The 14,239-nt window shown below is 30.8% G+C and overlaps 1 protein-coding gene and 1 pseudogene across 1 annotated transcript; both read left to right on the top strand.

Moving 5' to 3' along the window:
• The first annotated feature begins 5,011 nt into the window (after window positions 1–5,011).
• Window positions 5,012–6,919, top strand: LOC132741688 (tumor necrosis factor ligand superfamily member 15-like; annotated as a pseudogene).
• A 3,737-nt stretch (window positions 6,920–10,656) lies between these two features.
• Window positions 10,657–13,528, top strand: LOC132741689 (uncharacterized). The gene is made up of 4 exons (XM_060729918.1): window positions 10,657–11,354; window positions 12,132–12,168; window positions 12,683–12,772; window positions 12,992–13,528. Exons 1-4 carry the CDS (start codon window positions 11,028–11,030, stop codon window positions 13,420–13,422), a joined length of 885 nt encoding a protein of 294 aa, XP_060585901.1. The 5' UTR covers window positions 10,657–11,027; the 3' UTR covers window positions 13,423–13,528.
• The last annotated feature ends 711 nt before the right edge of the window (window positions 13,529–14,239 follow it).

The following is a 14,239-nucleotide window of genomic DNA, read 5'->3' on the forward strand; positions in this document are numbered from 1 at the left end:
GCAGAAATATCCATCATTCAAAACACTAGATTCGTCGCAACTCTGGTGATGATTAATCCTAAGAAAAAATATCCGTTAAATTGTATTACTTTTAGCATGTCAAGTTTCGCATTTTACAGCTGGCTGTGATTGTCTTAAAAAGACATGCTTAATACGCTTCTATTGCATGAAGTGACCAAGGGGGCTATAAGTGAGTGTCCTGTCAGAATAATGAATGAAACATTTATGACCTGAACGTTTGTAAAATACTCTTTCGCTTAGTTACACTTTAAGGAAATATATCAATATAAAATTGAACATGTTATGAACGAGTTATTTACTTTTATAATTCTAGTATACATATAGGAGAAATAGGGGATCTTACGTGAGTTGCCATAGCAAATTCTGTGTTGAGTACAACTACAGTGAATTCTACTGGATGCATACACGAGTCAAACCTATATATGGTCGAGGCCCTATTTAAAACATATTAAACCTGAAATAACGAGCGTTTCAAGACATTTTAGGCATGTTCAATGCAAATTCGTCATCTATATTTTGCAAAAATATCGCTTTTTTCGACGCTGATTTAGCTAACAATTGAACGACATTCGAAACATGCAAAAACAATGTGTTTGGTCAAAAAGATCTGCGAAAAGGAAACAAAAAGTACCTGTTAAATAGCATCATAAAAGCATGAATGAATAAAGCTCATGTTAATTACTGCTCAACTATAGCACCATTAATAAAGCACACAATATATAAAATCCATCCGTAATGAAAACTGACACTAAAAATGCTTGTAACACGTTTTCGAGTTAACTAAAAATAAACTCGATCTATTTTCATCAGGATATAAATGGAACACTACTGCGCAGATGACAAATGTTCCTCATTGGTAATTTGCCAAACATGACAAGGTAAAAATATATGACGAACTAACTATGTTATTGCGACGTACGTTATTTGATTATGTTACAGCCTACAGTAACAAGGTTACCCAATAAATTTTGAAACTATATAATTGTTCTTACATAGCTGACTTTATCTTGAAATGCAAATGGTCTTCCGATGCAAAATATTGCTGACTGCCTATAAAAGGAGGACATTTATCTTTACACTAATTTCACTCAAGTCGTCGCTTGATGTTTCTATCATTCGTAGAACTCTAAAATGTGAACATAATCATATAATTCCAAGTAGAGTATTAAAACGATTAAATTAAATTAATGATCAACATTATTTTTTGTCCAATCACATTGTAGTATTTTTCAAATTTCTGCTTAGTCTAACTTTGGTTAATGTGTACTAACTAGATAAAATTCACTTAATCTGTCGTCTAACCGCAGTCTAACAAATTTCAATAATGCATTATATTAGGGAGGAGATAGAGGTATGGTTTACACTCTGATTTGTAAAATGTTAAGGTTAGCAAAACAATGCCAACATAAAAAAAGTCGAGGTCAGGTGTTTGTAAATGTGAGGATACAATCAATTGATTTATTACATAGATAATACATGTGGGGCATGTAGAGACAAATGATTACAATTTAACTTTTTTATATCCTTTTGACTGTAAGAAAATGTCTGTTATAAATTGCTGACTGTTTTAAACTTTATATTTTCCAAAACATTTTTTTTTCCACTTGATAGGAATGAACTGCATTAACAATCATTGATATTAAGAATACAATGATTACATTTTTTGGCTGGAAAACTGATTGTTAATGGACCCCTCCACCTGTAAACCTAAATTGATACACAGAAAAAATGAACTGTTTTACTGTAGATAAAGGTATAAATTCTGTGACATTTCAGAAAACATGTGCCTGATTATTTGTTGATCAGGGGCATTTATTTAGCTTATATCTAAATGTGACATGTTAGAAATTTGACAAGGTGTAGACATCTTGTAGAGCGAAAGGGCGGAGCTATCGGTGATTTAGTGAAATGCCTTGTTTTTGGTTGAAAAAATAATGTTGATCATTAAATAGGTTAATGTTTAATAATATGCATTAACAAAAATAATTGGTCGCCTGCCTGCGGCAGGCTTGACCAATTATTTTTGTTAATACATATTATTAAACACTAACCCATACTAAATGTACATAGAAGAACAATAAATTAAACATTTTCTTATCTATGTGTACATGCTTACGAGTTAGTGTGTGTGTGCGTGCATGCGTGCGTGTGTGTGTGTGTGTTAATATTTCTATCTGTATATCGAATGACTCTGAAATCAATTGTTTAATGTATATATAAATAATACTTGATAATAAAATACTCTGGTAAAAAGTTATTGAGTCATTTGATTTGTTATATTATCAACATAAGATTACCGCAATTTGACCTCATACAATTTATTATCATTAAAATTCTAATTATCACAATAATTGTTAATTTATTTTTTTTCAGATACTAGTGTATATTTATACTCTATTTGAATATCAGCTGATAATTTAACTTGACAGAATACTAATTATCATCTGACAGATAACGATAATTTATTATGTCTATATATACGGCTTATTTGCTTTTGCCAACAATTGTTTATTTTTGTTAACCAATAATTGTTTTTTTATTCTACAAAAATAAAAAATTATTTACAAGCACAGTATGTACAACATTACAATCTGATGACCAGTAACCGTTTCTATTTATAGCGACACATAATTAAGTACCTTATTTCGTTTTTAATCTTTTAAATTTACCTAGGTCGGAACAGGTAATAATTGTCATGAAATATTTAAATTGTCATGAAACAGGATCGCCTCCGTCTGTAGGTGAAACCACACGTTATAATTTAAGAAATTCGAACGATATACAAGGCATTCACACAAGAACATCTTTATACTATAACGCTTTTCTTCCTTCAGCTCTCAGAGAATTGAATGAAATACCAATTGATGTACAAAATGCACCTACATTATCTGCTTTTAAGTGTCTTTTGAATAGAAACATAATAAAATGTCCAAAATTTTGCTATACAGGTGTTTGAAAATGGCAAATATATCATGCTGCACGTCTACGAACAGAGTGCAGTTCTTTAAACTACCATCTATACAGAAAAAATATTGTTAACTCACCTTTATGTCAATGTGGATTGCTAGAAACTAACCATCATTTTTTCTTTGAATGCAAACAATACAGTACTATCAGACACAGCCTTTTCCAAACTCTTTCAGCCTACTGTAATGTCACTCTTCACACACTACTTAACGGCGATACAAACTTAAGTGACGATATTTATATCAGCATATTTCAGGCAGTTCAAATGTTTATCCGAGACAGCAAACGATTTTCATAGTCTATGATACATTGCTCCTCCAATTTACTCACCGAATAGATCCTCCTCTTTTCTTCTACTTATTACATTAAGTTTCTTTGTGTATCTTAAATTATGAAATTCTAAACATTTATAAACAGACAATTATTGCGTCTAATCTATTAAGTCCCTATTCATACATCTTTCAGATAGAAACTTCTACTCAACGCCCCTTTTTGTTTCTAGGTCGCTAATTTGACTTTGACGACAGTAACGAATCTTCTTCATTTTTGTAATCAATTACTTTTTACCTAAACTTCAATATTTCAAACATATTCAAAACCCGTCATATTTATAGTAACTAATCTTATGTCAGGAAAAGGCATTTATAAGCATGTTATGCTTTCGGATCTGATCTTTTTTCAGCATTGTATTGTATTATTTCACCATTGTATGTAAATCTTGTATGTGTAAAATGTTCGAAATAAAATATGTTTAAACTAAAAAGGTTCGCACTAAAGTGCTTCTCGATTACTACACGCCGACGTGGAGTGGCGTATCTAAGTGTGTTCTTTGTGAAATACTAGCTAATATTGAATGGCTGACAACGATGTTATTGACAATACTGTAACCATTTTTTTGAATTAGTGTTTGAAATAATTTTTTGTCCAATAAGATTGAGTATTTTAAATGAATCATAAAAGACAAATCTGCAAACTGTTAATCAGTCTAGTAAATGGACTGTTTATAAAATGTACTGGTACGCACTAGTACGTACTTAAAAATAAAACTTTAACCTATACTAAAAACAGATTTTTAACCACAAATATTGTTAGGTTGGGGAAAAATTCTTATTGTAATGCACATATCTGATACTTAATGTAAATGACTGAATTTTTAATGCAAACTATTTGGCGGCGTTCAAACACTTGACTGGTCACATTAAAATGCATGCCAAACCTTAGTAAAACACATGCCGTCTTCTCTCCCTTTTTTTACGGTTATCTGAGACGACGACCATCGTAATAACACAAAATTTATACAAAGTATTCACGTTAGCTTAATGCAAACACTACCCGCCAATAGAACTATATGATAGAAACTCATGATGGGGTTACAAATAGGTTTGTTTGTTTGTTGGATGAAGTGTTTACATCACATGACTGTGGTCTCAACAGACTTCAAATTTTTATTTCACTTGGCTTTTATTTTTTAAGGTCTGATAACTTTATTCTTAATGAACAATGTGTTCTAATTAATTAAAAGATACTTTTCCCCTAAAGAGTTTGTGTTTGTTTGTTTGTTTTCTTCTGTGCTATGTGTTTTGATATATGCATTCCCTTACATAATGGACAGTTTCTCCTTAACATAATCGGTACATGGACTTCTAGTGCTACAATCACTTGACACGAAAGTACATAATGGTGGTCTGTACATAACAAGAAAGGTTAAGAGTCTCCATCAACAGAACCATTTTGACAGGTATCTATGACTAAGTTATTATCTTAACTTAGCGTTTATTTTAGATTAATATTAAGTATCCTTATAAATTTTTCATGTTTTCAATATAGATATGGTAAATATCAATAGCGGGTTATAATGTATTAAATAAGGTTTAATGTAAAGCCATTTAATTTACAAAATATTGTTGACTCAGTAAGCTTTAAACATGACATTACGGTTAAGATATATCTACATGTAAAATAATGATCTACATTGCTGACGTTTGATAAAAAAAAAACATGATACGAGTAAATACTTACATTACGAATATCTGTTACAATTTCTGTAGTCATAAGTAAATATATTTAAAATTACTGGGTATTTAATGCGTAGTTGTTTAAATATTGCGCAAAATGTTAACAGGTAATGTTCTCTAAAAATAGATACAAGGAAATTCGCCGTACGCATGCGTTAGCATATTGATATGTTATCACAGGTTTAAACAATCCAAGTCAAACGTTTACGGTTAAACATAATAAAATGGATACGAAACTGAAAAATATCTCGATGTTTGTTCTTTTATTAGTTGTTGTCTGTTTAATAGCAGTTTTGGCTTTAGTGTGGACAATGCCTGAAATACCTAAGACAGTTAAGACAGGTGAAATATGTTTACCAAGTGAAATTGGTCCGCTCAAATGTGGATCAACTGCTGACTTATTACATGGTTATCTTGAACGGGTAAGAGTTTAAATATTATTACAATTCGGCTAAAAAATGGTACATAAAGTATGTTATCGTTAGCTTTTAAGTGTTAGTCACGTGATATTGATAGAGCAGTTAATTTTCAAAGTTGAAACAGTGCCAAAATACTAGAAAAGATTGGGGGCTTTTTATCCTGCTGTACAAATTTAAAATGCGCGCTTTAATTTGTTTGTATTTATCGATCAATCAATTGAATGCACAACGAAAAAAAACAGACAACTAATTTGTTTACAAAACATTACATTTAACTAGAAATGGACAAAATTTAATACCACTGACTGTAGTTACCTTTGTGAGTACAAAAACCATTTCCCAAAATCTTTAGAATCAAAAAAACAAAAAAATTTTTTTTCCTTTTTTTTTTACTTTTTGTTTCAGGAAATTTCCACAAAGTATGATGAGTAAAAAACAAGCAGGGGAAAAAAAGAGACACTTAAGAAATCAGTGCCCGTTTAATGAATATTTATGACAAGAGTTTCTGGGAAATGAAACCAGCTGCAAAACTCACTGGAAAGGAACAACCAGATTTGCGAAAAAGTATGCCTTTGTTTTTTGGGGTTTGTTTTCTTTCGTCGTATTTTTATTTTATTTTTTCAGTTTTGCAAAAAGAACAACTTGAAAACAAAATTAACTGTTAACGACAATTACTAGTAATCTAAAAGATAATTCATTCGTAACTGATTATTAACTTTTATTTTACAGCTGACAGCAATGCTGACATGGTACCAATAAGAGAGTGGCGTAACGGAAGAGAACTTTATGATACAAAAGGGTTTATCAGATATGGAATTAGATACAGAAATGGTCGACTAGTTGTTCCAGTAGACGGCACATATTTTATTTACTCTAACATTGACTTTTTCGAGTCCTGCAATCCTTCATCTGGTTTACCAGATGTCAAAGATATCAATAAACCAATTAAGCACGGTATTTTTAAGTTCAATATTCTTGAAGGAGAGGAAGAAGAATTAGTATCAAATGTACAACCACATACTATCTCTACCAACCGATACTACAATTCATATAATAGCTATGTCTCTTCACTGGCGGAACTAAAAGCTGGTGATGAACTTTCAGTTAAAGTAAGCAATATAACATACATAAGATACACACGAGACAATTATTTTGGAGTAAATCTGATATGACCTCATCGCTTTCGGGGCCACGTGCACGCCGTGGTGAGGGCAAATAATACTAAGAGTCCCGATACTTATTTATGTAGGTTTGCATAGACCATTACATGCCTGGAAAGAATGAATTCTTTATGATACAGTTAATTCGATGTATTTGCTATGCATATTGTTTCCTTCTAAAACAATACTACAATGTGAAAATAATTATATGTACTATATAAGACTGTGATATGAAGAAAGTGTTCATTTACTTGTGTTGCCAGTGGCTCTGTTTTTTATGTGTTTGCATGTGAAGTTCATAATAAAAAACCTTTTATAATAAAAGTGTTTAAATCAAGTTTGTCACTCTTTCTTTAGAATTAAATTGTTATTTACCATTACGTTTCTTGTTGTTTTGTGGAGCTTAGAAAAAATGTAAAATTTTTTGGGAAAAAATTTTTCTTTATTTTTTGTCATTTTTAAAAGAAAACTGTAACTGCATTTTTTGAAATATTTTTTTTAAAATAATTTTCTATTTTCCAAAAATAACTATTAATTTAACAAACATTTTTTATTAATTTTTATACCAGTAATTTTTAAAACTGTAAACTAACAACAAATACAAGTATTAAATGTGTTACCAACAATACTAGTACATTATAAGCATCTCAAAAATTATATGTGAAAAGTGAAATTCAGCTTAAAACTTTAACAATATTCACTGCTCAATCATGGTAAATAATTTCTAAACTAATATGGTTTCTTTTAGTGATAGTGCAAAATTACATAGATCTTTTTATAATTTCCATGACAGAATTTTAAAACAGATGGTCTACCATAACGATATTGCTTAATATTTTGCTCTTAGTTTTTTTGTAGTAAGGGCAAATACAAACAAAGTAGCAAATATCTTTGATACGATGGTTCTTACAGTACAATCATACTTGTTCATATCTGAACATGATGTGAGGAATTCCATATGTCTGGTACAAGATCCAGATATGTTTGGTACAATATCTTGAAATACAAAGAGGATAATGTTCAATATCTCCATATATTGCAAAGTTACTGTAATTTAAAGGTACTTTAAATATACGTTTACAAAACTTTAAGTGCAGCCTTTCTGGTTTCTAGGATTTGCAAAAACCACAATTTTAACTACTATAGTTTAAAGTGGGACTTAAAATTTAAACTTCCCTTAGTGGTATCCTTTTACAATAACACAACAAAAAGTTGAAAGCTTTAAGTAATTTTCCAGATAAGTATTCATTATACCAGGCATGAAAGCGAAATTAATAAATAATTACAACTTTATACACCCATACCATTATAAGTCCATTTTCTTCAGGTTCAAACCTACTTTTGTTTTACTAAAAAACAGGATTTCTGTTTAGTGCATTGACTTCTATTTACAAGTGACAACAATATGAATGAATGCAAAAGATCGAAATTGCATTGTATCTCGTCTGATGTCTCTCCAATAATTGTCATGACATCACAGAAATCAATAAGATAATAATTACACTATCAATTATGAGTAATCCACTACTTCCTTTATCACTAAGAGTAATGAAACAAAAACTGGTGACGTTATCTTCCCTTGTCTTAAACCTTCGGCCTTTAAAAAAATTAACAATGTTTTGTGCCTTTTTAACCAAGACATGCATGTTTCTTATAATGATCTAAACTTTCTCCTCTTTACCAGAGCTATAAAGTTGAAATGGAATCAAAACATTTCTATATCGATAAAGCCTACAAATAGACGTTTATTACGGTTAATTTACTGCTCAACTAAAGTATTTAATGCAAGCAATAGCATCATTTGTTGAACTACCACTTTGAAAGCCAAATTGTGTAATTATGAATAAGAGATAACTCCAACGCATAGATAACCCCGACACTTGATAAATAGAATTGTTTCAACTGTGTTTCTCAACAAACAAGCTTATGGTCACATGGTTGTATTGGAGCAGAACAAACTTGGATGATCTTTTTTTAAATTTAGTAAACTTTTTAATGTGTGTCAAATTACCTGAAAGTTTTATTTACAAAAACATTCTTTTTACTAAAATTCCATAAGTTAGTTAGAATTATCAATGGCCAGACAATTTGCCTTTAATGTTTGTGCCTTTTCTTGAAAACTTGGCGCCGTCTTCCATGGTGATCTTGTTTTTCATATTTATGGAACTTTGATCTATTTTTGATGTGTGTCTTATCGCACTTTTATTTGCAGATAACACTTTAATTATTGCAATTATTGGGAATTCTGTTGAAGATTTACAGGCATCTTTATATAAATTGTATGAGTATTATCTACAAATTAATGCATCTAAGACTATGATAGTGGTGTTCCGACGTAGGAAAGGGCTTAATTGTAATGATCACTTACCTAACAACAATGTACCTTTACAAATAGTAAATGAACTTCCTGTGGGTAGTGTTTTATTACATACCGATTCATTCGTTTTATGTAATCACTACAAAGTCGAAAAAATGCCTTAAACGCATCATTTATACTCCTAAATAATATCTAAAGAAATGAACATAGCCCTTCGATATCGCTACAATTACTTGAAGCTTTTGTTTGAAAACACTGTTATGTATTTTGTCGATGATAATTCTTAATAGTGAGATGAAATTCGATGAACTGATATACACACAAACAATAATGTTGGCGTATTTATTATTCGACCGTTTTAGGCTAAGAAACCTTAAGGCCTTTGTCCTACTTAAATATAATATGATACATGATAATAGGTTGGCTCTCTCAAATAAATTTGCAAAGGCCCTCCGAGCGAACGAAGTTTGACTGTATTTTAGATTTTGCATGCCCGGTTTGGGATTTTTATAGGTTCCAAAAGAAAGAACGTGTACATTTTACATATTGGGGTTAAAATAACGTGTCGTTAATGTGGATTTGGGTGGTATTCATTATTTTCTTTTCCTAAAATTGTATGTTACCTTGTATGCTATAATGATGTACCTATTTGCATACACGTTATCTTCAGTTCTATTTCTTCCTACAGAAAAATCTTGCTTAACTACCCTTTCTTATTTATTATGGTATAATGGTATTTATTATCAATATCCTCTGCTTTCAAATCAGAATATATGCAATTGATTACAGTACAGGCTAGTCAACAGTTTTTACAAAATTTGCTCCATTTTCCCTAATTAAAAAACCGGATAATGCCTAATGATTGCAATCTAAAATGGTAATGCGAATATATATACACTCAGAGGTACTTACATTTTTCGATAAATATTAGTTATTTGTGAACGGATTTTGTTCAACCTTGGACCAAACAATTCATCAATGAGAAAATAGAAAAATAACAAAACAAATGTGCTACTGCAAAAAGAAAAATCACAGAATGGCTGTAAATATCGTAACAAAATGAAAGTCTCTGAATCACACTTCAAGAAATACCCTGGTTATTTACAGCCATTCTGATTTTTTTGATTTTTTTTTGCAGTTGCAGAATAATTGTTTTGTTATTTTCTCTATTTTCTTATTGCTGAATTGTAAGTATAATTTTAAGAAGTAAGTATGATATGTTGAATGTTGTATGGTCCAAATTTGAACAAATCCGTCCACAAATAACCTATTAATACAGAAAAATGTAAGTGTTGGGTTAAAATTAAGTCCCTCTAAGTGTTTCACATGTATATGCAACTGACTGTGAATGAATTTTCAAAATAAAACCGTGTATTAAGTAAGAAAGAGTGTTTGAATTTATCTTTTAATGCACATTTAGCAATTATATAGGGCATTTTGTGGAAGTAGTTTAAATAAATCGTAATACCGGTATATTAACCGACTTTTTATTTGTCAGTGTTAACTTTCGTTTTCTGAAACATTCATTGTGGAATCTTAAATTAAAGTATCTTTTAGTGTCAGAACTAACGTTAAAAAGCGGTTTAGCAAGGTATATATAGTGCCGGAATAAACCTGTCTTGTTTTTGTCATTGGTGTAAAGATTATCAAAACTTTTATAAAGCTATTTATAAAGATACAACTATATTACATTGTTCTTTAAACCTGACACCGGTAGTGTACAACGTCTCTGGTAACACTTCACAACGGGTACACTTTACGCTAACATATAGTATGACCTAGTGAATCATTGTATCTGCTTACCTGTGCAATCAATGGTTGGTTAAAAATAGATCATTGTAATGAGCGTAAAAGTAGGGGGGATCACCTGTGGAAAATAAGATATACGGCCATTTTGTCGCAGTTCATTTTCAATCAATTACACATTAAATATTCTATTGGCATATTAGTGAGGTTATTATTAACCTGCTTGACGGGGATGTTAAATCAGTTTTATTAACCAACGGCATCAAACATAAAAGGTGAAAAATGGATTCAGAAAAAAATTCAGAAAAAGTAAAATTGGGATGAAGTAAAATTTATTGTTGAAAAACAGGAAGATGACAGAAGTGACAAGACTGATCCTTTAATGAAGCCAGGTTTCGAACGAGGAATTTCTACTGTCAGCCAAAGAGAAAAAGCGAAGGAGGATCGACGATACAAGTTCGGGATAGGTTTATTTTTGGTGTTAAACTTTCTTCTGATAGCCCTCATTGCAATCACCGCATACTATGTAGCCACTGAAAAGGACGTGGTCGTTCTTCGTGATTCCGACATATGTGTACCATGTGAGGACCTCAAGCTTCATCCTGATGATACAATTGAGGGAATTGATTTCCGAGGTGACAACAAAGAGACATGCTGCGTCAAAGAGGAAGAAGAAGGAGAAGGAGGGTCGGAAAAGCTTATTGGATATGTATGTAGATTTCTTTTTAAATCGAAAGTACTCAGTTCTTATAAAGTTGTGTTTGCTTTTCTTTCAATTTCCTCTATGACAGTGTAAAATTTGTAAATAAAATCGAAAGTACATATTTGAATTTATTTCAAAATTTATATTGAACTATTGCTATGAATGTGTCCAATTATTTTAACAATGTATACCGAAAACGAAAGTACATATAATTATTGGTTACAAATCTGATTGATTGATTGATTGATCAATGTATACATCCCTTTAGATTCTACATGCATGTAGTATCCGACAGAAACCGAAAGTAAATATCTATTTCAAATTTGGTTGGTTTCATAACAATAAAATTTTAATTTCATTTTTGATATAAAAAACTTGTTTTTTTAGTAACAAAATAATTCGTGGAATAATGTTTTTGGTTGTGAAACTGGGTGCTTATGGTGTCCACAATTCAATTTGTAACGTACAATAATCGGCAGCTTTATGTTTTTTTCATCATCCGTTAAATATTATTTGAATATGTCCCCTTTACAATGTATATTGAAATAGAAAGTAAATTTTCATTTATAATTTGTTATAACTATCATTTGAATCTGTCAATTTAATAACTAATATAGTGTATTTTTTTATTCAAATAAGATCACATATGTACCCATTACAATATATTATTTCTTGTAAAAGTATATAACAGAATGTATAACCGTGCAATTCATTTTTATCATCCTGCCTTTATAAAATAATAGATGTACCTGAACAATAAGTTATGTTGTTTTTTTTATTCAGTTCATAGACCATTGGCTGAAAAAGAAACTTGCAAGTGGTAAGCAATCTTTGAGAAAACAAATAATAAGGCATAGACAAAATTTTACTAAATTATATAGTATTAAATTACATTGTGTTGACATAAAGGGTTTTCTATCCATGATGCAATGGTATATTGAATTACATATTTTGTATAGTAATGAATTGCAATTTCATCAAGTTTCGATTAAGATGGACTAAAGCCAGCTTAATGTCGATGGTTCTACTCAGGTGCCCGCCCATTCGTGCCTGAAAAAAATTACACGGAGGGGCAACTGATGTTTTCCTCCTTCAGGAAAACAGTCTGATCAATTCTGCTGTAATATCAAATATTGTGTAAGCAAAGCGATGTGTGAAATTGTGGATTTTATCTTATTTCACTATGCTTTCCAGAACAAAAAAGAATGAAATATATATATACATGTATATATAAATAGAAAAAATAAATAAAACATTGAACAATTAGTCATACTTTTATACATGTATATTACATCTAGAATAGATACTGTAGAGCTATAACATTTTTTCCATAGACAATCGAGAGTTCACAAGATACAAATGTGGAGATGACGAAGAACATAAACCCATTATCAAATTGGTTGGAAAGACGGTGAAACAAACAGGTACCTATCATAAAATATTACAGACCATTAAGAACATAAAGAACTTTCAAGTAAGATAATAAGTGCATGGGATCATGTATTTATATATAAAGGATATAAAATTAATAATGATAATAATGACAATTAGTAACAAATGTGATGATAGTAATACAGATAATTATAGCAATAATTATAAAATAGACAAATTGGTGATATAGCATATTTTTATTTCCTTTTAAGGTCCTTCCGACCACAAACTGAAATGGGACGGAACATCTGATTTGGCAATTGATCTAAATGACGGAAGAATCAAACATCACGTAGACCATGGCTTGATTGAAATCAAGAAGTCGGGTTTATACCAGATATACAGCCAGATTGTCCTCGAGCATGAAATGGCGGACAGAGACCAGCATGGTTCCGCTTCTATATATCAACACTCGGTGATTTTGAAACAAGCAGGGATGCCAGCTGATTATAATCATGAGAAGTTCATTCTGAAAGTGTCTAACACCCATTGTGCCAGCGAGTCCAACACCCACACGATTACTAGTTACATCAGTGGGGCATTCCAGCTAACAGAAGGGGATAAGCTGGGTGTCAGAGTTCATAATAACTCAGAGATTGCAACGGTTCCACATATGAATTTTTTTGGCGTTCATATGTTGTAAATCGAAGTGGATAAAAATACACAGACGCTGAACATCTTCTGAAAGATCTTGTAACATATTTTTATGATAAATATGATGCTCAAATTAAGATTGATTAATATTGTAATTTCCAAAAAACATTATTTATAAAGATATTAACGAAGTAAACATTTCATGTAAACAAAGGTAGGTAATTAATAAATGTATTTTTCTATAAAGTCTAAGTAAGCAATGACTGTATACATTTTAATTAATACATTTAAGGTAGATAAATATTTGCACTACATATTTTACATATTCTTCGATGTTTGAAAATTGTTTTATAGGCATAATTATATACAAAAAAAATCACTTACGTGTGGTAACAACCTTAATTACAACATACAGGATCTTTAACTGTTCTAGACATTTTCTTTTAAATCAAACAAAACTACATACTTCAAGGTAGATTTACTTCTCTCATCGTGTATCACTTTATAATAATTATAATAATGATAATAACATTAAAATAATGATAATAATAATGTCAAAAGTGATACTAATGATAAGATAATAAACTTTATTTTTAGATGGCAACATGACACAAGATGCCTGTGTAGCCAATAACGTTTATTTTAAACATTTTTTGCTCATCTGGAGGCGTGCAGCTTTAAAGTAACATATATGTACACTATGAATAAATGAGCCGCGTCATGACAAAACCAACATAATGCGTTTGCGACCAGCATGGATCCAGACCAGCCTGCGCATCCGTGCAGTCTGATCAGGATCCATGCTGTTCGCTATCAGTTTCTCAACTTGTAAAAGGACTGGTAAGCGAACAGCATGGATCCTGATC

Source organism: Ruditapes philippinarum, unplaced genomic scaffold (assembly GCF_026571515.1).
Source record: "Ruditapes philippinarum isolate M1 unplaced genomic scaffold, ASM2657151v2 ctg2999_1_1_1_1, whole genome shotgun sequence".
Lineage (NCBI taxonomy): Eukaryota > Metazoa > Mollusca > Bivalvia > Venerida > Veneridae > Ruditapes > Ruditapes philippinarum.